Below are 26,654 nucleotides of genomic sequence, written 5' to 3' on the forward strand. Positions count from 1 at the left end.
TCACTGACACAAAAACATGACTTAGATTTTACACTAAAAACGCAGGAAAATCAATTGTTTCAAGACACTGCCTGCCTATACTGACTACAATCTAATGGGGCAACTTATAAAATTAAAGCTGGGTCTATATAATAACAGTAAATACTCAATTTCAAATTGTACAGCAATGTGTTGTATATTCTTACAAAACTATCAGCTATCTCTCTGAAGTTTGTTTTTTTGCAAAAGCATAGTATAAGGCTACCTGCCACAAACACACTTACCAACAATGATACGTGAACACGTGTTCGAGGGATTAAATCTTAATGATAAACAGAAATGTACTTTGTAAAAATGTTTAAGTACTGCCAAGTTTACATTCTATCGTGATCAAAATGTGAAATATGTTATCAAATCTTTAACAAATTGTTAATCCTTCTTCATGTTGGCACACTTTTTGTGCCAGTGTGCCTCATGCTGCCAGAGATTACAAGAGATTGTGACCTATTTGCTCACAATTATCCAGTAAGAAATAAGCTTTGGCATCCAGTTTTAACAAACAATGTTTAGATATTCGTAAACGATATTACACTGTAACACTGTGGCGAAAATGTGAGTGTCAACAAAAGTGTTCAATATACAAACAAATAATGCGGCTGACACTGACGAGTAAAATGTACGCTTACATTTTTAAGGTGAGTCGTGAAAAATCTAATTCAAACAAGCTTTAAGCAACGCTGCTTTGGCTCACTTCACTTTCATCATAACACTCTGTAGCAAACTAAGTGAATCTTGTCTCATGGAATTCTGACAGTCTGTTTAATTAATCTGAAACACAAATGTAGTGGATATTCACATTTGTTGTAAGAAAAGCTTTTTAAGTGATTGGGGGAAAAACATCCATACAAGCCTGTGTTTTTTTTTCCTTTCATCGATTCATGGTCCATCGGAGCTGACTCATGCACTTTGTTGCTCAATCTCAGCGCTACTTCCAAACAGGGTCACCAGCTGCTCCTCATAGTTAGCAATGTTTCTCTTCATGATGTCCATGCATGGGCCCAGCAATCTCTCAAAGGCTTTGACATCCATGGCTGAAAAAAAGAGCAGAGGAGTCGGACACAGTTTAAAGGTCTGGTGCGCAAAATTTAGGGGGATTTACTGACATCTAGTGGTGAGAATTGCAGATTGCTACAAGCTGGTGGGTCTCCGGGTTAGAATTCCTTCAGTGGTTTTTAGCAGGAGCCAAATGATCAGCAGATGTCTCTTCCTCTCCAGAACAAACTGACCAGCTGATTAAGGCTGGGAAACACACTAAATAAAGCAGGAGCACATTACAAGGTAGTGTTCCTTCTGTGTTGTTTGGCAAAGCATCTGCTAATGTTTGTTCAATTTTAATGTTTGCTCCAGACCGTCAGGAGGTTTTGACCAGGAGCTGAATTATGCACAGAGGTGTCCTACTCTCCAAGACAAACAGAGCAGGTGATTTCAACCAGTAAAAAAAACCAGTGAATTAAGTAGTAGTAGGTTAAAAAATCAGTTTTTCTGACGCTGCTCATTGCGGAGGGGCTACTAACTACAGTGCACAACGCGAAAAAAGTGAATGGCCCTATCTAAAGCCGGTGTTTGGTTTGTCCAATTTGGGTTACTGTTGAAACATGTCAGCACCAAAGGACAATCTCCATAGGAAAGAACCCGCTGCCCATATCAATATAAACAGCTCATTCTAAGGTAACAAAAACACAAAATTTCCTATATTCAAGTGATTATTATTAAAGAAAACATACTTATTACATTATATTTCATTTCTGCCAATTTATCTCCCTAAATACTGTATACTGGACCTTTAATTAGGGTTAAAGACAATAATGTAAAATAATAATTGGTATACCTTTAAGTTTACATATGAGCTGCAATATATGAGTGATCACAAAAATGCAAAAAAATATACCCAAGCATTTGACGCTTCCCACAGCATAGGCTGATGCAGCTCTGGGCTTGTTTGTGACAAGTGCCAGCTCCCCAAAATACTGGCCCCTAGAGCATGTGGCAATATCCACCTCCTCTTCCTCCTGGTCTGTTTTCGTCTGACAAGAAAAGAAATGAAAATTTAAACATACCAGGACACACAAACATCTTTTTTTCAATAATTAAAAATTAAGGTAAGAATGAGCAAACACACCCTGCTTCTTTTCATGGTGATTCTAACTTGACCCGACTCAACAATGTAGAAGCAATCTGCTAAATCACCCTGAAACACAAAGCACAAAAGAATAAGCAACTCAGTCTTTAGAAATGCTCCAACGCAGCAGAAAATAATCTGAGAACAAATCATACAAAAAGATTAATCACCTGAGCAATTATCTGCTGTGAATCACTGTACACCTTGGTGGATATTACATCCACTACCTTCATTCTCTCTGACAGCTGTGGATAAAAGAACAACTGGTTGAAAATGGTTTTACTCCAAATGTGTACTGCACTTTCTTCACAGTGGGGAACAAAACTGATCTTAACCTCTAATGACGTAAGCAGTGGTAGCGTTTCAATGAATGCCTCATACAGCCTCCTTTTCTTGGCATTGTTCTTCACTATAATCCTCCTGAATGTCAGACGATCCTGAAACACAGATTAAAGACGAGGAAAACAATCAGGTTCATGCTTCAAGACACAATGCCTGGCTCTTTGTGTTGTTATATGTACGAAAGGTTAAGTCAGGTAATGGGACAAATAACATTTTATATCTTGTGCACTTTAAATATAAAGCAGCCAGTCGCCAAGGATGTTATGGTATTTTCAATGGAGAGATGCTTCACCTAAAACAATAATTTTGATTAGTCTGAGATAACTAGGATGGGCTGAGCAAAGATTAAAAATAAAATTTTATAAATGGCCCTAGAACTTGCAAGGAAAGCCATGAGGCATGTGGATTTTTGCTTTTTTATAATAAGAGTGTTGCAGCTAAAACAATAAGGGCATAAGACCAAATTTGTTGTAGGATGTTGTATTTCATGAACAGTTTCACTTATATAAAAATATTTTCACAATACACTTTCCTTTTTATGTGAAAGGATTTTGCATGAGTACTTCATGCATTCAGGTAAAGGAACACTTTTCTGAAGTGAAACCTGTATGTTTTTAGTCTACCAGCGCCCGTAAAATCACAATATATGCTAAAGAGTGCCACCCTGTAAATTACAGGACACATGTCCACTGTAGACAATATTGTAGCAAGAAAACAGGCAGTAAAAGAACAGGCAAAGCATGGCTGAAAAGTTGATAGTAGTTCGGTCACATTATATTTTTAGTGAACTGATAAATAGATTTATACAAACAATCACAACTGCCCAACTTTGCCTTACCAGCTATCCTATTTTATCTGAACACAGCAGAGATACATGACAAGTTGTAAAAGTAATATGTATATATATATATATATATATATATATATATATATATATATATATATATATATATATATATATATATATATATATATATATATATATATATATATATATATATACTTAGACCCTCTCTTTTCTCCTGCAAAGCCTTGAAACAATTTTGATGACTCGTGATGCAGAAACAATAATTCAAGATGTGCACACTGTCTGGCACTGCCGTTATTTTTAATGTATTTTTTTTTCTCTGTAAAAGTCCGGAAAATATTTATTTACATTTTCTCTACCATTCAAGACTATTCTGGTATCCTTTCACAAAACAATAACTCACATGGAACATTTTGCAGTAGGGGTCACTGTAAACCTGCATGTAACTAAGCAGAGCATCTCCTGCAACGCACAACACCACTCAGGATCATTTAAGCTGCATAAACCATTACGCCATCCTGCTGCTCTCAGTGATTGACCTTTAAAAAATAACAGTCATGTGCTATTGCTAGACAGATAGATAGATACACACTAAGCTGTTATAATAATAATTCCTGTCAGATTCATGCATTCATAAGGGTTTTAATCTTCAGCCATCAGTGTTATTTACTGTAGATTAAATGTGTTTGAGGAATAGGCTGATTTATCTTCACTAGTTATATGTTAGAATTGTTATTTTTGGATATATTTGAAAACTGAAATTATTAAATAAGACTGTGGCGCCCTCTAGCTGGGGAAAAATAAAAATCCCTGCCAAATGAGTAGTCATGGCTCCAATGTTGTGGTGAAGTGATCAGTATGGTCAATCCTAGGTCGTAGGACTTACTGGAGCTTTACTTAAACTGCCACAAAGTATACTGTATAAATCCCAGATTGAAACCAGACCTAAGTAAAGCTCCTGCTATATATCAATGCTGTAGGTTTAGTTTCAAAATTTAGGGGAACTTGTGAAACAGGGTGTTTGAGGGTCCTCTACAAGGACATTTTGAGTGTCAAACAAATAAATTTACTTAATTCTGGTGCATTTTTATGCACCAATTTGTGCCCTTACTGCATTCATTTATGGTGTAAATGTTAATTGTGTCAGAATTAAAGTCCTCTGCCACCTTCATGTTTTTATTGGTGAGGACAAATGCACATGTTGTAAATATTGAGGGAAATTGTCCCTTGCATCTTCCCTGAAATCTACTACTTCTCTGAATTATACTACTATTTGTCCAAAGTCCCTACAGCCGCACTGTCCCTCATTCAACCAGGGGATTGCTGGTTGAACGGGGCTGGCTGGTTGTTCACACACTCAAACACACAATACAAGTAACCAGGTCAACAGGGGATACAGCTGCAACCTGCCCCGTTCACACACGGATGACATAACAGAGCTGTTACCCACAGTTTAAGGACACGACCCTCACCGAGTCACTGATATACAAGCTGCTTCACAGAGCAAGCAGCAACTGAAAATTCACAACAGCTGTTCTGGATACAGTTCCTAAAACACTTTGATGTTTTTGAACCAAAATGTTGAAATTTTATTTAAACGGCAATGCAGAGGAAAAACTGTTTTTGACTTTTCTCTTCTCCTATACAGACACATTCAGCTGATCTGAAGGCTGCCCTCACTGAATGGGCCACAAATCATTTTTTAATGAGCCTGTATTACTTTTTCTTCCGTATTCGCTTTGCACGTTCATTAGCTTTAATATGCATTAATGAACATGCAAATTCATATCCAGCGGCTTGATTAGAGCAAGCTCACTTTTTGCTTCATTCAGTGGGTTTTTTACAGTACGCTATCTCAGTCAGACGACATGATCTCACCCTATGGTGCCAACACTGCCACAGATAAGCTGGATATTTACTGTAAATCATGACAACTGACAGCACAGCGTGTTATAAAAACCTGAGCGTGGAGCCAACTGTGCTCCTGCATGAGGATTTAATGGTTTACTCACTAGGCACCAAAGGGCTCCAGGCGAGGTGGCGGTTATTGTGGCTGCCCTGGGGGTGTTGTACATCAATGCAAGTTCTCCAAAGCTGCCTCGGTTGTCATAGCAGCCTACCAGCTTCTCTGTGCCATCAACCTTCACAAAAATGTTAAACATCCCACTGAATGAAAAAAAACACAAAGGAAAAAGAGGCAATCAGAGAAAATATTAACACATGGCAGCATGGGCGGATTAAAAGACAATTGGGCCCTGGACACAGGTACGCAAAAGGCCCCACCACCTCTCCTGCATGGAAGCAAGACAAACAGACTTTGTGGTAGTTTGCATCTGTCTGTAGTGGTTATGCATCTTTTTTTGATTAAATGATTCTTAGTTTTGCATCTCCTTGTGTTTGTTTTGTCTCTTTGAGGCAATTTTTGTCTCTGTATGGTAATTTTGCATCTTTTGGGTTTGTTTGTTTGGTTTTTCGTCTTTGTGGTAATTTTACATCTTTTTTGGTTGTTTTGTGTCTCTTTGTAATCATGTTGTGTCTAATTGTGGTAATTAAGCATTGTTTTTGGTTGTGTTATGTCTCTTTGTAGTCATTTTGTGTTTCTTTTTGGTGATTTTCCTGAAACTCTGGGCCTCTGGGCCTGTTCAACAATCCATCCATGCATGGAGCCCATATTGTTGTGCCCTTAAGTCTTATGTCAGCAGGAAGCATTCATTTTACAGATTATTCCACAAATATATTCATTTTGCAGTTGCATATAACAATCAATGATCTGTGCGTTATGTTGTAATAGCCACATAAAAGAAAATCACCTTTCAATAACATAAAAGTTGTCCCCATCATCATCTTGATCGATGATGTGCTCCCCTTCAGTGCAGAATTTCTCAAACATGGCATCCAGCACCTGAGACATCTCTTCCTGCAGTGGTACAAAATGTCATTTAAATGTATAATTTTTATGTTTTTACACAATCATGCAGAATCCACTCAGCATGCTATTTCAGCTATTTGAAAATAATCTTTACAAATCACGCATGGTGCACTGAGCTGTGGTAAAACACTGCTGGCCTCAGGCCATGTTCTCCTTTGTGTAATTTAAGAGATGGCAGAGCACAAACCAGAGGAGCACAGACTGCTTATGGAATAATCCACTCACCGGATCCAAATTCTTGAACAGAAGAATGTCCCAACATGCTTCCTGTAGTCTCTGTCTCTGTTCATCGGTTTTTGGGTGGGTGACCTGCAAATTGAAATACAGGTCTTGTGACATGACCCGATAACGTACGTGCAGAAGGCTATATAATATTGACTGTTTGATTCAGATTCAGAGCTACAATTCATTCTTCAAATATCAATCTCAGCATTAAAACAGGATCTTTGTGGTATGAAACACAGTTTACCCGTGGCTCTTTCTCCTCATCATCTTCATCAGGATTAAACGCTTCAGCACACACTGCATGACAGAGATCAACAAATTAATAAATTGGGTAATCACTGCCAGACAGCAAATTCATCCAAACATTAAAATTTCTGCCTAAAGACAGATAACATTTTAAAACAATATTTTAACCCAAACACCAAAGAATACAGCTTCACATCTATGTGACCCAGCCACACAACTCTCATCCCACTCTAACAACAAAAGCCGAATCCCAAGGATGATTCAGCGGCATTTCATGCAATAAATCTTTCAATAAACAACTTTTCTCGTTTTAAGTGTGGGGCTTTGGGTGGGGGGGGGTGCGAGGATGACGGTGGCACTCATAACGCATTTCCTTCCAATATTTTAATGGCAGGATAGTGTGGTCAAAACAACATTTTACTTGAATTAACCGTGTGTATTTAAAAACACTTTATATTTGAATTCACTAATGCAAGAACATTTACTCTGATTCTGCAAAAATAAAATGCTTAAACCCCTGAAACCTTGTTGATAAAATATATATACTTGATTACATTATTTTTTATTAAACATACAAGTAATATAAAGTAATACAAAGTGAAGCATATATATGTTTTGAAAAGGAAATGAAAATGTGTAATACATATAACTTTTTCAAAGATTTCTAAAATAACATGATTGACAAATACAAACCTGAGTTATGAACACCAGTGTGTGCATATTAATCTCTGTTTTTGACTTATATGTCGATGTGATAAACATATTTTGCTTTGCATGTTGCTTACAGTTTCATTATAGAAATTTAAAAAGAACAGTACAAAACACGTTTAAAAGGGTAGGTGCAATAAACTCTGGCACATTTTTTCGGTCAGCAATACTTGCTATGGTTTGTCACTGCTTCAAAATTAATGACTTAATTTTGTCACGTTGTGTGTGTGTGTGTGTGTGTGTGTGTGTGTGTGTGTGTGTGTGTATTTGTGTTGTATAAGTTTGAAAATGACCGAAATAAACGAAATTAAACTAAACTTGAACATTCTCTCCATTCAGACTGTCAAACATGCATATATCAGTCCAAATACTACTTAGTTATTCTTGTACAGCCAAAATCTTACTGTTTTCACAAGCAACAGATTATTACTAGAAGTAGTAGTTGTCCTCCTCACCCCGCCCACGTCACGCACTGACATTATTAACCAGACTTGAGACAAAGTGGTTTCACAAACTCTAATAAATCAATACTATTATATTAAAGTAAAGACAGTGAGGAGACACAGATGGAAAAATACTTGTACTGGAGACAATCTGACGTAGCCTGAGTCCTCATGTGTCAAATAAGTTTTAAATGTTTCCAGCACTGACACTACCCAGAGTTTTCCTCTTGACAGGACAGACTTTAAGCAAGAAACAACTCACCTGATGCTCTTCTGATGAATCTGTTTATTACCGGCGCTGCAAAAGCATGAAAACATATATTAATACTAGATTTACTTTATCTCACAGTGATTGAATCTTAACTAAAATGGGTTAGATTGAAGTTTTTACATCAGTAGGACATGTGCAGTGTACACCCAGCCCTGTCCTCATTAAGGATCCATATTCATTTGGGTAAAACCTGAATAAGGACAGCTGCTTTGAAGTGCGTTTGAATCAAATTCAAATGTAAAACACGGCATAAAGTGCTGAGCTTCCACACAATTGTCTCAGCATGAAATATACATAAGATAGGAGGTGTCATCCATTAATGGGCTGCCTGCCAGTGTTGTCTGAGGAGGCTCTTTGGAATATCATTAAAACAAAGCACTGGAGGTGTGATGGGGACCAAAAATTACAACAATAGTTAGTTTAATGACTGAATATAGTGTCCTTATGTAACCAGTGCAGACAGCCTTGCAGACCCCACCACTCATTGGGATGCTGTGTCAGAGCTCTGGGTTGCTATGCTACTTGCTGCACCTTATGGCAATACTGCACTGACCATTGTGTTGTATGTGACTACAATTTCGGATGCACAAATTAGGGTGGATAAAAAAAAATCCCTTGCATTGCTTGCATCATGGCACAGGTTTAATTTTCTACCTTTGTCATATTTTAATCCATGATCGGGGGAGGCCCACAAGGCCTGCACCACATATTCAAATGACCTCGAGCTGCAGGTCTGTCTAGGAAACACAGTCCTTTTATTTGCAGCTGCTTTGCCTTGATGCGGTCTTCTTATCACAAAAGCGTGTCTGCACAGATAAAGACACGTTTCATTAAGCATCATTCAGCCCCAATGACCATATATGGCAAATGACAGAGCCGTGGTGGATGCAAGGTGGCGAGCGCTGGAGCATCACTGCGCCCAATGTGTCTCTCCCCCTGGACCGAAGGTGTGCACAGCGATACATCCTCACTATTAACAAAAATTAACAAAATCCACTGTCATATACATCTAACATGACATAAAGTGCATATGTTCGCCTACCTATGAATTCCTCGTCATCGTCGTCCTCCTCCTCCTCTCCGTTCTCCGAATCGATCTGCATGGCTTCGTCAATGAAATTGACCGCTTTTCCAGGTCTTGGGGCCGAATTTTGGTCATTGCCAAATGAGGCCTCTTTGGTCTCACTTTCCTTCAGCTGGGTGAAGTACTGTAACGCAAACTCGAGCAAATCCCTGGGCTGATTCCTCAACACTTCCACGGTAAAGCTCTGTAACAGCTCCGTCAGTCCTTCAGGAATTTCTATACTCATTCCTGTTATCAGTCTATGGATGTGGACAAAACCGGTTTGCTGCGAATCTCCCCAAAAGAATAATCAAAAGCACACAGATGGAAAAAGCCGAAATCAGCAGACGGGTGTAGTCTTGCCACCCAGTCAGTCAGCGAGCCATCCACCGCGAATCCTCTCTTTTTCTTGAATGAAAATGGCTCTGGATTTTTCGTCCCAGCATCTTCTGCTGCTTCTGGCTACAGGAAACCCACGCATGTGACCCAGGAATCCATGGCAACCACCTATCCAGGGATTGCGTATGAGCAGCAGCAGCGCAGAAACTGCAGTCAGACGCAAAATACAAATGATGGGAAAGAAAAACCCTCGGGTGGATCAGTCAGATCGATTTTCACCGAGAGAGACGACACGTCGGATGTCTGTATTATGTCTCTTGTCAAGTTTTAAATTTCTTGTTTTATGGCCATAAATCTTATTTCCACAGAGAATGTCTCAAAATATTCCTTTGAAATAATTCAGAATCTTGTGTAAAAAAAGGCTTATAAAAGAGGAAAAAAATCGTTACATACAGCAGGCAGTAATAACCTTGCTAAATCTTAAAAGGATATCACAGATAAAAAATAGCAGGGGAGGCTAGATATGGTTGTAACAAAGGGGGGATGGTTGTAAGAGCAACACTTTCACCAAGAAGGTATGACATATGAGTCATGTGATGCATTTATTGTATGACCCCTTCCTTTCTGACCTTGCATGCTGTGTGAAGACGTGCAGATTTTAAAGCCAAAACACTGATCTACAGGTAGTTGTTTTTTTTTCTGGGAACAAGTCTATATTTTAAATAATACTGATACATTTAAAGTTGATTTATGTAACTTGTACAGAATTAGAGAGTTAGTCTCTGGGGGAATACACGAGGCATTTCATCTTTGCTCATTTTAAACCACCATTTTAAACAACAGCTGACAGGAGTGGGGACAGTTATAACAGCTTTTTGTGTGTGTGTGTGTGTGTGTGTGTTTCAGCTAACCTCAATGACAACCTCACACATTCCTCTATCTCTCTTACTTCTTTTTCCAGCATATCAGGGGACTTGTTGAGAAAAACTGACAGGTGTGTTTACACACATACTAAAATCAGCATCATATAGGGTGAGGCAGGTAAAGACAGTATGGTCGGTGCCAAATTTACTCTCTTTCTGCCATGTGACATTGAGCAGATACTGCGAGAAATGACAAAACCTCCAAGAAAGAAGATCGACACAGCTGTGTGGGCTATCACAACAGTCAAAAAGTTTTCTGTGACCAGCCAGTAAACGTCTCGACTGGTTATTTTACTGAGACAGACTTGTATTTTAGACTCACTCCACGTTAGGTAGGCTACTAAGCATCCAACAGGCACAAGTTAGTGAGTTAGACCTCAGGAACCTGTTATTAGTGTATTAATTCTTTGTGTATTTTTTTTGATTGTTTAATTTTTAATTCCTCACTCTTGTTGTTACAGCTTGCCCTAAGTTATGTTACAGCTAAGCCCAGTAGCAGGGAAGGTTTTAACAGTGGAACTGCTTGTATCTGATATGAATTAATGACTTCTGTTATAAAGCTGCAGAAGTTGGAAACATTGCTTTTTGGAGTAGACAAATGATGGTACTTTATATCAAAATCTGAGCGCTCTAACACAAATATTCAGCTAGTTATAGGTAGTGAGACAAAAAGTGTTACAACAATACCCGGTCTTCCCTACACTTTTCTGGTAGGGGCATTTCTAGAATTTGAGAATATTGGGGGCTTGGTCTGGATCTGTGTCGCAGGGTGCTGGGGGATCCTCTAGTACATTTTTTATGCTTTTTATGCACTCTGGCATCTTATTTATTCTTGAAACTATTTTTTTTACCTTCCAGATTTATTATGATTTGTAATGTTAAAAATATCAGTGGTTGTTAGTAATAAGCAATACTAACAGAAACAGAATATTTTACAAACTGCTATCATTGAATATTTGTTGACTTAAGTTGCAAAAATAGTTAAATTTGCAATGTTGATCAACATATTATTTTTGAGGAATTAATGCATGATGAAGAGAGTGCCATATTATCGATCTGGGCCTTTTATAAATTATTATGCCTATTCTTAATTTCAAAATATGTATATTTAGCCTATATATATTTAGATCGGGGGCTATGCATAAAACAGGGGCTGAAGCCGCGGACGCCCAGGCCTAACAATGTAACTGCATTTTGGGATTAAGAAACAAAATTTAACTGATCTAATGAACAGGATGAACAGTGAAAACTAGTCTTGAATTCAAACCGGCACTCCAGCTTATTTCCAATGATTAATTACATTTCTAAACTAATTAATAGCCGTAAGACAAAGGCTCGTTATAGATGGAGTGTCCCTTTTATTATAAGTGATTCAGTCATTTGGTTATTAAAAATCTGGCTAGCTATTGGTGATTTAAATAGGTGAAAAAAGCTTCTGAGTACAGTGGCTGACGCAAAAAGGCAAAAATGCGAATGGCTTTATCTAGGGCCAGTGTTTGGTTTGTCCATTCTTCGTATGTAGACATAAACGTCTCATTCTACAGTAACAAAAACAGAATGATTTCTTATGGTCACATGATGATATTATATTCCATTTCTGTTGATATTTAACCCTAAAGCCCACACACTGGGCCTTTAAACCTGTAAAACTGGTAAACCCCTCTGTGTTCTCAGCTTTTACTGCTCAGGTTGCTCATTTCAGCTTCAAACATAACACAGGTATACAGAGAGAAAAAGAACAAAAGAGAGGAGAGTTCATGACTACATCCTTAGGTGATACATAAAAAATAAAAGTTTGTTCCACGTAAATTTCAAAAGCATTAGCAAATGAGTGAAGACTGTATGACAGGAGGAAGGGAAATCAAGAAATCTGTTTTGGGGGCAGCAGAAAGTCCCGTCACCAAACCATTAAGTCTCTTGAGACTGCCAAACGTGCAACAACCCTCTTTAGTGTGCCACATTATAGAGATTATTATGTTGTGTTGGAATTTGATGGTGGTGAGCAGAGGGCAAAAAGAGATGAAGGAATAATTCTTGCAGCGTGAAATCACTTGATGGGAAAAAAAAAAATGACCAAAAGAGCACAGCTATTATCTGCCATGGTAGCTCGGCTATGAGACCCTTCCCCCTGCTGTGGCCCATATCTGTCACTCTCTATTAAGAAAGCACAACATTTTCTCACTCAGGCAAACATATGGGAGCACATGCATGGAGTGACCAGTAATGCAACACTGCTGCTGCTCCAAACTCACCACTCACAGGGTACAGGCTTTCACAGTGAGCCGATCTCCACAGGGATTTAATCTGGATGTGTGCAGTGAGACCCCTTCATGGCACCTACAGTAAGAAGACATCAGAGACAGCTGTTAGTAAGGAACATACAGCACATCAGCGCTGCTCTCTGAACCGTACATCCTGCAGACTGTTAATGCATCTCAACAGACAAATGAAGCTTGCAGCTGTGGCACCTGAAAGTTCAGAGATTATCGTTAGTTTGCAATAAGAGTTTGGATTTTCATTAACAGAATGCAACACATATGCTTCACATCAAAATGTAGACAGAACACACAGGACGCATGTTCATATGCAATTTTAGTGCTTGAAAGTGTTTTATGAAGTAAAAAAATCATTCCTCAATCTCTTCAAGTGTCACATCTAGTTTCATTTATATTCACAAAACATTGCTCAATATTCAGTCTGTAATATGAATTAATTAATTATTAATATGATCAAATATTAATATAAAAGAAGATAAAAGAGATCACCAAAGTTCTAATATGCTTTTGTTTCCATATAAGGTTTGCTGACTGTACATTATTGTAATTTAAGTGGGATCCAGCCATGCCATGGTAGAATTACAGATAAAGGTAAAAATACATCAAATAGTGCAGCAAACAATGATGCAGGAAGAAAAATGCTGCATGTAATATAAACTTACATGTACACAAGGAAGTACAGCCCTGAAAAATAATGAACAGTATGTGGTTTACTGTATAGACAAGCAGGACGTGGCCATTGTTGATATTTGGAATAAGGCTCAGTATGAACACAGTACAACAGGAGGTGGTCAATACTGTGTTTGAAGATAAAATTAAGTTTGAATGACAAGAATGTAAGTCACAACTCCGCCAACATTTTACACATCTACGGGAAAGGTCCTGAATGGGTAGCTCACCCACATGATGCTGAGTGTTTCATTATTTTCTCAGCAGCTCATTTGTGCTATAACACCAAGAAAATACACTTTTGATGGTAAAGAACGTGAAGAGGATGCTTCTTTAACAGACCCCTCAAGCCTCTTTTTTTTTAAAGATCATTTTTTGGGCTTTTATTGCCTTTAGTTGACAGGACAGTGTGAGTGTGAAAGGGGTAGCGAGCCCCCAGGCCTTTTTAACAGTTTCACAGTTTGTTTATGGTATAAATGTACTTAAGACATCAAACAGAACTGCTTATGATATAATATATTTACATAGTTCCTATTGAAAGTAATGCACAATTTCTTATGCCTAAATAAGATCAGATAAAATCTTGAAAAAACACCACTCACCTGGTATTTGGACTTAGACTGAGGTGCTGGAGCTGAATCGTTATCAACAGCGAAAAAAAGCACATCCGCACACTCAAAACCATGCAAAAATCACGTTTACTGTGCAAGCTTTCGGCCAGAGAGCTTCTTCAAGGCGTTACAGGTACATCAGCGGTATGAGGAGCTGGATTAGCCTCAATGCAGGACACCTGTGTCAGTCACTGAGTCTCGAGTAGCACGACATCAAGGGGATTGAAGTCCTTGAAAAAGTGACTACAGAAAGAACACAGCGTCACTACAGAGACAGTCAAACACCAAGTGCAACATATTTACAAAATGTGCAATATTTACAATGGATCTTGCTCAGCAAACATGATTTTAGCATGGATTTGATTGTGGGGATGTGTTTTTTTCACTATGCCTAAATAAGACAAATAAGACATTTCTTCAACACTTGCTCATTTACTGTATGAGACTGATACAAAAATATGACTTTAAAGACACAGAAGTGGACTGAAATTGACTACAAATGTGGGGTAAGTTATTAGTTGTGTTGGTTATAAGCAATATGGTTCTTACTACAGTACCCCTTTGAAACAAAACAGGTGTTTACTACACTCCCACAGTAATAATGTTGCTGTTTTGGGGATAGTTTGAAGACATATGGCTGAATATTATGACTTCTATCAACTACAAATATTATGAATCCGTAAAACTCAGTTTTAGCATTATGCCTTTTAGCAACAACTACATAACAAAATTTGTCTGTCTGTAAACTTAAATATCATGAACTACAGTAAACATACTGTTGATATAAATTCAGTTTGCAGTTTATTAAGTATGCCTTGATAAAAACTAAAGCAGTCCAATACAACAGTTCTGCAATAAACCCGTCAAGAAAGTTACAATGATACGGTTTTTGTAGTAACTGTTTTACAGAGCTGTTGATTCAACTATGTGATCATCTTGGGGGCTGATTTTTGAGTTGCTGTTGAATTTTATTGCATTTTACAGAGATATATTTCTGTTATTTAGATTTTCCTCAGTAGTATAAATGGACAAAATATTAGAAACACCTGTAAGTATATTTCAAAACTTCATAAATGTAGGATATATTGCATAACTGTTGTATTAGACTGCATTTTATCGTTCTGTACCTGATATACTGACAATGAGCGTAGTTACACTATTGTCCTCTTCCTTATGAACACACCCTATGGTGCTATTCATATTTTCAAAATGTGGGTGATTATGCCACCTACTGGACATTGTCTTGTAACACAATGTTAAAGTACATTGCACAATAATATTTCCCCTGTACAGTTCTGGTGTTCTGTTAAACGGTGGAAGAACCTGCTGATCCATTTCCTGCAGTCTGATCACAGTGTGCTGAAAGGAACATGAGATGTGCTGCCATGTGAAATGATTTTACTACTTTTACTCTACATTTTCATCTCGTGCTATAATGTTTATTACAAATAAAAAATGTCATGTGAAATATGAATTTTCAGGTATCTCACTTTTTGATTGTACAGTTTCTTTAATACTATGCCATCATAGATTATGAAATTGTCTGGAATTATTGGCATAATTACGAGCATATATGAGGGTGCAAATGTGTCAGGTCGTATTTGAAGTCATTTTTGGTTTCTTATTTGTGTGCTTTGTATTGAAGATGCTTTGTAAACCATGATGAGTCTGGGTCCCACTGAGGTTCCTCACTGCCTCTTAAGTTTCCACAATAGAAAGATGCTTAGATAAGACTGTTCACTTTTATCAGATTTCAGAGTTGTAATACCACATCTCACACACACACACGCACACGCACGCACACACTCTGCTGATAGGAAATGTCAACCATGCGCTTTCCACTGAAGTCATGACAATTATCTGGTGACAATAATATACATGGACTTCATGAGTTGAGATGAAATCGATTTTGATTTTATATTTAATAAAAAAAAAAACACTTTCCGTCAATGCAGCTCTGTTTTGCGTCTGGTCTGTGATCCGTCTCTGCTCCCCCAGCAAGTTATTGGCTACAGTGCAGGTAATACTGAGACAAATTTGTGCTCTCTGAGATGAGAAGATAAAGATGAAGATAAAGAGTGCTACTCCCAGACTGTGGAAAGATCATCCTTGACTTGTATTTATACACCATTTTCGTGACTGACAAACAACCGTGATAACTGTAAATGTAAAGCACCAAACAAGTCTGTCAATAGCTGAGTGACTCAGTTTGACAACCTGCCTCTCTGTTGATTTTTGCTCATCATCTATAAATGAAGGAAATATCAGTGAAGTGCAACAAGCTCAGTAAAACAGTTCAATAAAAGACATAAAATAGATGTACTCTGCTGTATGTCAAGTCTTAGTGGTAAGATCTTTACCTTTGCAGTTGCTGCTTCCAGTCCATTTTCGACAATAACGATGTATTCTTACTTGAATCCACAATACTTTGAAACTGAAAAACAAGAATTGAACAAAATGCAGAAACGATCAATGCCCCATATCTTCTGATGTTAAAAGTTTATCTGCATGATTCCTCAAATCATTTAACATCACTTTTGACGTATACCTTCACCACACCACTGAAAATTATACACTTAGTTTGTTTTTTTCGTCCTCATCTCAGTAAGCATCAGGTGCAGACACGAAGCAGCTGTCCAGCAGGTAGGGCAGGACAGCCAGCAGTAGCAAGGTAACATGATTAACATCCTGTGAAAAATATACGGTACACATACAGTGGGAGACATCGGGTCCTCTCAGGGGATTAAGTAATGGACTGGACTACATGTTTATTGCAGTTTGAATAGGTTGTATATCTTGATAAAGTTTATTGCAAGTAAAGGACAATGATTCCATATTCACTTGCATATGGGCATTTTCTCCTATGTGCCATCAACAAGATATAGTAAGTGTGCATGAGCCTTCACAGTCTGTGTTGCAGCTCGAGAAGGCTCATGTTAGGTCATGTTAACAGGAAGGCGAACCAAAAACAAATAAAAAAGGAAGGAAGTATCAGAAGCCTTGATTATGGCGGCTAAATCATTTAAATAGCATGCACGTTTCCACCTCTGTAGGTCTACATCAGGGCTTTTTTAAAGCCTCGTTTCCTTTCCGTTTCCTTGTTCATATATTTTTGGAGTGCCTTTCTGTTTTTCCTTTCAATGAGCACCTAATCTTATGTTTTGATCTCTGTTTGAGTATGCAGAACATTCAGTCGTTTTTTTCCTACTAGTAGTCATGTTTCAACAAAAGAAGGAAAACTACAAATTTGCTGGCATTGTGTTGACTCAGTTTTCACATTAGATGATCCATGTGAACAAAATATTTAGGCAGTAATATATTTTCTATCTGGTTGGAAAGGCTGAGTTGTAGCATAAAGAATGGCTTCTTTTCTGTTTAAGCTTTTGTATTTTTCAGTATTTTGACAGCTCCCCTTGGCATAGCAATTGATTTTGCAGTAGTTTTTCAATCTGAACATGATGATTGGCCTCTTAAAGGTTTTAAGTTTGATTTATGCCACATTTACAAAGTGCTGATGGGCAGACAGGTCCTCCTATCTGCCAAAGAACCCCACCTGCATTTTGTAGAAGTGCAAATTTTTGTTGGTTAAAAGCCTTTAATTGTATTCCTGTCATTTGTTAATCACACATTACACTCAATCACCTTCATACTAAAAAATGTTGCTTTTTTCCCCTCTTAAGTTACAAAAACATCTCATTTACACCTCTAAGTCAAAAAAAGTTCCTTTCAGCTCTTTGTGTATTTTCAGCATCACCAAACAGACACTGCAAGTCCTTTTTCCAGGAAAAATTTATTCGATCAAGAGACAGGATCGCTTCTTTCCATAAACAGGTCAGTTAAATATTAACAAATTTACAGTCATGAGGAATGTGATAAAAAAAAAAAAACAAACAAACAATGCTCGCCTTAAAAAACCCCAACCCAGGATAACATCGACCACGGCAGCGCTGGAACGAGACTCAAAATCCATTTCCAGCTCTATTGTTACATGCTCTTCCATTCAGTGCTTCACAGTTCATCTTTTTCTGATGTTGTCTGTTAAGAGAAAAAAAATTAAGTTATGATGCACCAGCAATAGAAAAAAAAAATCCAGCATTGGATCATTTTATATACTGAAGAAGATGCTACATCATGTGTTCTCACCGTTTCTTCATCATCATCATCGTCATCTACAATTTCCTCTTTATCTTCAGAGTCATCCTCTGCGGGCTCCTCCTCTGGCTCCTCCTCTGGCTCTTCTTCAATCTGTAGAAAAGTTGCATAATTTATAACACAACACCCCCAAAATCTTCAACCATTACTGAGCTTAACTAAAATAATCCGACTGGGCAACCTGAATGGTCAGGATGTCTAAAATGTTTACAAACACAAAGAACACCACCAAAAAGGGAAATTGTAACTAATAATATATTGCTTTGTATCATTTACTGATAATATTTCTTTGTGCTACCACTAATGCATTCTCCCCTTTGCTACTGCATCGATGCAAACTTCCCTGCTGTGGGACTAATAAAATAGCTTATGGACTCATGCACAGTGGAAACTTTGCTATGCAAATGTTTCCACGGTGACAGCTGGCGTTGACTTGCCTGTTCATCCAGGGGTACATTCATGCTGAGCCGGAGCATGCGCTCTATCCTCTCTCCGTAAGCCTTTGTGTCAGCCAGTTGGTAGCCTGAGCGCAGCGTGGCCGTCTCAAACAGAACGACAGCCAGATCTGACGCTGTCTGGTCCTCGCTGTCCTCCTGAAGGACATGAAGGAAAACAAACAGGTCAGGTTTTATAAAAGCAGTAAGTTACTTGATGATTACATGATATGGCATCATTATAACAGTACAAATATAGTGAAGTGACAGTGATCAGACTTACATTGACTCTGTTAAGCATCTGTTTGATGAGAGGATGTTTGGGGTTGAGTTCTAATGTTTTCTTTTGGCTGGCATAATAGCTGAAGAGGAGACAAGAGGGAAATTATCATATAAGTCCAGGTAACAGTCGAGCGAGCCACAACATGTTCTGCATTTGCATTTTACAACCGCGATAATGAGCATCAACATTGCGGAAAAGCACAGGATCATTACTCACTTTGTAGAAATGTCTTTTCCTGTCTGGTAAGCCTGTGCCTTCATGATCCTCTCCATGTTTCCTGACCAGCCGTACTGACTGGCGACCAGAGCGCAGGGGGAATCGATTAGTCTCTGAGAAAGGACGGCCTTCTCGATCTGCGGGAAAGACGGCATCGTAATTATTAATGTGACTGACGGACTGACACGCAAATGACATGCAAGCAGCTGCAGACAAATGTTATCACCGCTGTGGCTGGTGTTTATTTGCAACGTCATGAATATTGCAAAATTTTTTACCTTGTCCTTCAGGGCCTTGTCCTTCATCCAAGTGGTGAGAGGTTCAAACTCCTTCTCCAGGGCCTCCCTCTTCTCCTTAGTCTTCTCACTCTCGTCGAACTTGACGCCCTCCTTTGCAACGTTCTGGAAGCGTTTTCCGTCAAACTCGGGCAGTGCCTGGATGCAGTACTCATCCACAGGCTCTGTCAGGTAGATCACCTCGTAGCCCTTCTTCAGCAGCCTCTCCACGAAAGGAGAAGACTCAGCCTGCAGAGGGGAAAACAGGATGATCAGTGCAAGGCTGTTCAATTTACATGCTTTGTGTGCATGACAGTTTGCGTAACTGAGCATTTTAACGCAACCAAATAACACAAATATATTCGCTCACCTCCTTCCTGCTGGTGCCAGCCATAAAGTAGATCTTGTCCTGCTTCTCCTTCATGCGCTCCACATACTGCTCCAGGCTGGCCACCTCCGTGTCGCTGTTGGAGGTCTGGAAGCGCAGCAGTTTGGCCAGACGGGTCCTGTTGGAGTGATCCTCGATGACGCCCAGCTTGATGTTGGTTCCAAACTCCTTCCAGAACTTCTCGTTGTACTGCTCCTCTGCGATCTTCTTGATCATGTCCAACGTCTTACGCACCAGCTTCTTGCGGATAACCTGAACAGAGAAGATAAAAACACTACATATTTTATCCCTTTACATTTAGTTTAATATTCCATAAACCTAATCTTTTTTCTTCCTGTAAAGCTCTTTCTGACTTCTGTTTTGACATGAGCTACACAAATAGTCATTTTCCTGATAGCTTATCAATATCTTTTTGCATTTATTTAAAGAGGGAAATGAAAAGGCCTTCAGAGACTAGTCAATATAGACCACAAAATAATATACACAGAATTTAGTTGTGTTAATATAAGATGTGAAGCTCACCTTGAGCAGTTTGTGCTGCTGCAGAGTCTCTCTTGACACATTCAAGGGAAGATCATCAGAGTCAACCTGGCAAAATAAATTTCCGTGAATTACAGTGCAGGTGATTTCTGGGCAAAGACCAAACAATTTACGTTAGCATAGCGCTGTGCAATTAACAAAATGTGACTTTCAATTGGGATTTTGGCTTCCAACAATTATAAAAACAAAATAATCGAGATGAAACGCCGACACTGTCATTTTGTCTTTCCTTCACAGTGCTGCTCTCAGTTTTGCCAACTCTCTTGCTAGATTAGGCATCTTTTCAAACCCTTTAAGTGATTTTCTTTGTAAAAATAACACGCTGCCACCATAACCACTGCAGGTGCAGCCTGTGGAGCTCTCAGTAGGTTTTGAGGTACAGCTCTCAGGATGGTGGCTAAAATTTTACTCATAATGGCATCACACAAATGTGTCGATTAGCAGAAAAAGACAAAAACAAATTCTAAGGCAAGCCCCATAGCAGTCTGGAAGTCTCTCACTGCAGATTCAGATTGTGCCAAAGTATTAACTAACACTATACAGTGCTAATCGCTGCAGATATCGGACCACTCACAGATACGTCACAGAGAAAGCTGAATCAAAACATGGTAAAAGTGCTTGAACTCGGCTGATATGTGCTGTCAAGTGTACATTATAATAAGTCCATTATGCCTGCCGTGTATAAATGAGCGCAAGCTGCAGTTGAGGAATTATTAATAGGTTTGAGTCTCATGATGGAGAATAACATTACATGACTGATGTGGGTTTTTTTTTCTTCGTGCCTGAATTGCTAAGGTAAGAGTGATGGCCAATGGCCAATTTACAGTTTAATTATTTTTAAAGTTGAAAGAATTCCACTAGTGCAGACAACAACTTCAATCAATGCATGACGATCCCAAAGTCAAAAAGTATCTGTGATCTCAATACTGACTAAAATAATTGTGATTATGATGTTCGAGCAGCCCTAAATTAGTGCCCAACAGTGTCTCAAGTAGAGTTAGAAATCACTCACCACTCCCTTGATGAAGTTCAGGTACTTGGGCATCATGTCGTTGAAATCGTCAGTGATGAAAACTCTCCTCACAAACAGCTGTGACGGAAAGACATTTATAAAGTTTAGGAAATGTCTGCTTATCATTCTATAAGCATAAAACAGTCCCCTAAAATGGACAGCGATACTGCTGCGTACCTTGATGTAATCATTCTTCTTGGAGCCGTACTCATCGAACAGGCCGCGGGGAGCTGACGTGGGCACAAACAGGATGGACCTGAAGGTAACCTCACCCTCAGCCGTGAAGTGGATGTGGGACAGAGGGTCGTCGCTGTCCTGTTGGAGCGTGAAACTGTTTGAATCAATAAAACTAAACACGTTGAGGTTTGTCTGACAAAGCGCTACTGTTCAGGTGCCCACCTTAGAGAACGTCTTGTAGAAAGCTTTGTACTCGTCCTCCTCAACCTCCTTAGGTGGTCTCTGCCAGATGGGCTTGATATCATTCATCAGCTCCCAGTCCCACACAGTCTTCTCAACCTGCAACAAACACATCGAGTTTCTGTAATGGTCTGAAAGTATTCCTTTTCAAAAGGACATTTACAATTACATTAATTAAATGGCTAAGCCCAAATCAGAATTTTATTTTTACTGCCTCTCCATATATTCATAAGAATATTCTCAAGAGACATCATAGTTCAAATGTTCAAATGTAGTGAGAAATTCATCAGATTTTACTAGAATCTTTCAAAGCTTGAGATGTCTTGTGTTTACAATACATCATTGTTTTGAAAAATATTGATTTTAGGGGGAAAAAACTCCTACCTTCTTTGTCTTAGGCTTGTCTTTGTCCTCCTCCTCCTCTTCCTCAACCTCTGCCTCGTCCTCAGAAGCCTCTTTCTCTGGTTCCTCTGCTGCATCTGCATCTTCCTCGATGGGCTCCTCAACTGTCTCCGTCTGCCATGTCCAAGGAAAGAGATTATGTAACAGCCAGTTTTTCATTTCCATATTTTGTGAGTTGCATAATACAACTGTGCTGGGATCAAATCTGAGGGAGGAGGTGTCTTAAGTAATCACCTTGCTGGCCCAAACATAGATGGGGAAGTTGATGAACTGAGAGTATTTCTTGACGAGGTTCTTGATGGTGTCCAGCTCCAGGTAGTCTGAGGCCTCCTCTTTCAGTACCAGTCTGAAGTAAGACAAAGATCAGATTTAATTTCAGAGTCGACACTATTCTATTATTTGAGAGTACAGTTGTAACAAGTCAACAGCATTTATGGTCCAGTTGTGTAGGTGTTGACAGTATTCTGGGGACACAATGAGAGGTGTGAAGAGCAAAATGACTAACAGCAGCTGATCATAATGCTAAAAGAGAAGCTAAAATAGTGACAGATGAATAAAAACTAGATGTAAACTCACGTGATGGTGGTTCCTCTGCCCAGTGTGTCCCCGCGAGGGTCCTCAATGACAGAGAACTGACTGGAGTCGGACTCCCAGATGTGCTGTGTGTCATTGTTGTGTTTGGATGTCACGATGACTTTGTCGGCAATGAGGAAAGCAGAGTAGAAACCAACGCCAAACTGGCCAATCAGCTCTGAGGTTGACTGATCCTCAGCTTGCATCTCTGACATCTTATTCAGGAACTCGCTGGTGCCAGATTTAGCAATGGTGCCCAAGTTCTTCACCAGGTCCTCTTTGGTCATTCCAATACCAGTATCAGTGATGTGGAGCATGTTCTTCTCCTTATCAGACTGTAGACGGGAATGATACAGTTAAAGCTTTGGTTGAGCAAGGACCAAAAAGGACTGCAACACACAGTAATTTGGTTTCTTTCTTGTGCATACTTTGATTTTGATGGTGAGCTCTTCATTGGAGGCCATTGCTTGTTCATTGGTCAGAGACAACAAGCGAATCTTATCCAGAGCATCAGAGGCATTGGAAATCAGCTCCCTAAGGAAGATCTGAAAGAAAAAAATGATTTTGACATCAATTTAGCCTTTTCAGAAGAGGTCTGTAAGACACATCATAATGATGGCACAAAAACCCTGCCCAGTCTGAGACCAACCAGCTGAGACACTCTCCTCCAGATCTCAAACTGTGAGTACCATCAGATAAAAGACTCGCAGGAGTGCCCTCATACATGATGCTACTCCTTTTAATCAATGGCAGCTGAGAGTAACTGTCTAATTTTTAATACAGAGTTGCTGGAATATGTATTCAAAACTGCATAGCACAAAATTTGGCAGGTGCAAATACTGATTTCTGCATTGGTGTCTTTTTTTAAATTACGTTTGTTTTCATATTTAACTTGTTGTTCCATACTGCCATACATCTTAAAAGTGAAATAAAATGGCAGGTGAGTCAGATTACAGGCCAGTATGAGTTTCTCCTGCATTGTTTAAAATACAGCTCTGTTTTAATTTGTATCATACATCAATGAAATCTTTACTTGGTATCAAAAACAACAGCTGAACCATAACTCCTACCTTTGCAAAGATAATGTCCACTTTTTCCTGACACTGTCAGACAGTTTCAATTTAACTAATGCAAATTATTGATTTGGTAGTTTGCAGCAGTGTTGCACTGGACTTCCTTATACTGAGGTGTTTCTAATTATATGCCCAACCCATTGACACAAATAAGGGGGGAAGAATGTTAGAAACACATTTCTATAATGGAATCCAGTGCAACATCACCCCTCACTCCTACCTCATTAATTTAACTTAATACCTCTTTGACAGAACAAAGACAATACAATGACAGAACATCATAATATACCAAAACGTAGAACTGGTGGCACACCGCTAAATACCATACAAGTAATCAAGCACAACTGATGTTTGTGAATTAAGATGCCATTTAGTCCTGCTCACCTCCTTGTTCTTGTAGAGGGAGTTGATAATCAGCTTCATCATCCGGTTGACTTCAGCTTGAAAGACATGTTTTTCTGACTTTTCTCTGATTTCCCTAATCTGAGCTGCGTTTAATCCATCCAGCTGGATAGCCTCCTCCTCTCTGGGGACAAACACAGGTGAGATCAGGGAGGTTCACATCAACAAATCACAGGTGCCAGCAAACAACATGCAAATCTGTTTTCCCCTCCAGGGATCAGGGTCCAGGTTAAATCCAAGACAAATAACATTGCCTAGTCTTAATAAGGGGCATGCAGTGAACGTTGTCACTACTACAATTCAAGGGTTGCTAAGAGCGTATGTGTGCACAAGCTTGGTCACACTGACCTTGTGTGGTTAACTTTGTTTGGTTGACATATTCTGATATGGACACCCACAGTTTACTCAGCAAGCATATTTTCTAAAAAAGATATTCAACCCACCTCTGCACCACTTCATCATCTGTTCTAGAGCCATCTCTGCTTTTACCAACATCCTCTTCTACTGTACCATCGATGTCAACCTCATCTTCTGCCTTTACAGCAGCTGCAAAGGGACAAAAAGTTGTTGAATTAAATCGCCCATTACTAATGCATGCAGGTGTATCTAGAGAAAGGTATCGCAGTTAAGATTAGCTGCTTTAACATGGAGCTCTGCACAGACGTGATCGAAATCACACAAAAAATAAGGTGTACTGTTAAGTAGGCTGGCTTTTTTCTCAGCTGGTATATGTATATAGCTACATCAATGCAAGAGCGACGAGTTTAAATGGTAATGTTCGCTTGTATCAAACACCTTTTACATAGTAGAAACTTCTCGAAAGGAGATGAGAAATTACAGATATTAGCGTTACTCTAGGGAATGTGCAGAAACCCAAATGCTGTCTATCATTACCAAATGGAAGAAAAATAAGCTTTAGGGATACAAATATGTGAAGTATCTGGTCATGAATGAACAGACAAGAAGCACAAACGCAAGTTAACGCTAGCTTACTGGCTAATGTTAGCTAAAATGTTGGGTGATAAAAAGTGAGACGAGATAGCAAAATCTTTCCGCCACTCACCAAAGGCAAAGAGAGCGAAGAGAAGCCCTATCACCCAAAGTCGTTTCATTTTGAGATAGAGCTTGAATGACGATGTGTATCTTCAGCTCCTGAGACAAAAGCCGGGAGATAAGTGCACGCAGCACCGCTTTTACAAGAGAGACTGACAAGCTACCTCTCCCACCAAAAGAGCCCACTCTATTAAACCCGTGACAACCGACCAATGGCTGCGCACCACGCACAACCTTCGACCAATCACAGCAGAGTCTTCGGTACATGTTGTCCAATCAGATTCTTCAACATAAGTCTTTACCCTAAAATCGTGGCTGGACACCATTGGCCAAGAATGAATGATCAGCACATCATTTCCTAACATTTACCTTTCTATATGGGAGACAAAAATCTCTGTCAACACCTTAGTTAAACTTTGATTTTTCTTATATCACAACCAGGTGACGCTTTTAAGGAGAAGACACTGAATGTTTTGGTCATGGCTCTGTTGTTACAGACTGTAGCATTTTATCTGTGTCTGTTTTAGTCTGTGTTAATTTAAATTAAACGATATTTTGCTGTGCATATGATATAGTATTTAGACTATGAACATTCCCTTTTCTATAAAGGCGTGGGTTCATTGTACTTAGATATCCTGCTGTGGAAGCATACACTGAATGATGAATACACATTATCTGCACCACCGATTTTTGTCCACATGGTGTCGTTGTTTAGTTAGCGAGCAAAAATCTATTTCCCCCCAAAGCATAGACCTGAATAAAACACACTCAGTCTGAACATTTTGTGAAAAACTGTGATACTTGAATCACTAATGGTTGCGTATTATTATCATACAAATGCGTACATTACTATGCTGCTTGCTCAACCTGTCTGATGGGTGTGTACCTGGGTGTGACAGCATAGAATTAGGCTACAGGTGTCAAATAGCAATTATTGGGACAGTTATGGGTGGAGTGTGATATTAAGTGCATGTGTGTGAGTGAGAGAAGGGCTTCATTAAATTACATTAAATATAGCATGGAAGTCATAGTTAAATACATTATTATTGGTCCTTGTATGACACTTCTAAAACCAGTGCTTACATCTATAGCAGTATTGACATTGATTGAACACAATGTCAGCTGATATGAAATGGTTTCAATCCATTACTTAATAATAATTATAATCATATTATTATTATTAGAAGTAGTAGTAGTAGTAGTAGTATATGTCTTTATTCGTATAGTACCTATAAAAACAGAGTTTACAGAGTGCTTTGGCAAGCAAAGCAAAAGCAGAAATGACAACAGAAAGCCAAACAGTCTTAATGGACACAAGACAGAAAGATTTAGGGTAGAGTTAGGATAAAATAAATAAAATTAGTAAAATAAATAAAAAGACGACATCGCATGCAAGAAAGCAAGTCTATAAAAATGGATTTCA

The 26,654-nt window shown here is 38.8% G+C and overlaps 1 protein-coding gene across 1 annotated transcript; it reads right to left on the minus strand.

Moving 5' to 3' along the window:
• Positions 1-921: 921 nt before the first annotated feature.
• hsp90b1 (heat shock protein 90, beta (grp94), member 1) lies at positions 922-25,389 on the minus strand. The gene is made up of 28 exons (XM_042496825.1): positions 25,242-25,389; positions 24,622-24,724; positions 24,161-24,302; positions 23,132-23,248; positions 22,707-23,038; positions 22,365-22,476; positions 22,113-22,244; positions 21,711-21,827; positions 21,489-21,626; positions 21,312-21,389; positions 20,282-20,347; positions 19,742-20,011; positions 19,375-19,620; positions 19,097-19,233; positions 18,881-18,959; positions 18,601-18,756; positions 18,155-18,256; positions 9,173-9,479; positions 8,122-8,157; positions 6,707-6,759; positions 6,463-6,546; positions 6,119-6,225; positions 5,321-5,474; positions 2,494-2,595; positions 2,329-2,403; positions 2,159-2,227; positions 1,928-2,063; positions 922-1,070 (listed from the first exon to the last, which is right to left on the minus strand). Exons 1-28 carry the CDS (start codon positions 25,288-25,290, stop codon positions 937-939), a joined length of 3,633 nt encoding a protein of 1,210 aa, XP_042352759.1. The 5' UTR covers positions 25,291-25,389; the 3' UTR covers positions 922-936.
• Between the last annotated feature and the right edge of the window lie 1,265 nt (positions 25,390-26,654).

The sequence above is a fragment of the Plectropomus leopardus genome, chromosome 11 (assembly GCF_008729295.1).
Source record: "Plectropomus leopardus isolate mb chromosome 11, YSFRI_Pleo_2.0, whole genome shotgun sequence".
Classification (NCBI taxonomy): Eukaryota; Metazoa; Chordata; class Actinopteri; order Perciformes; family Serranidae; genus Plectropomus; species Plectropomus leopardus.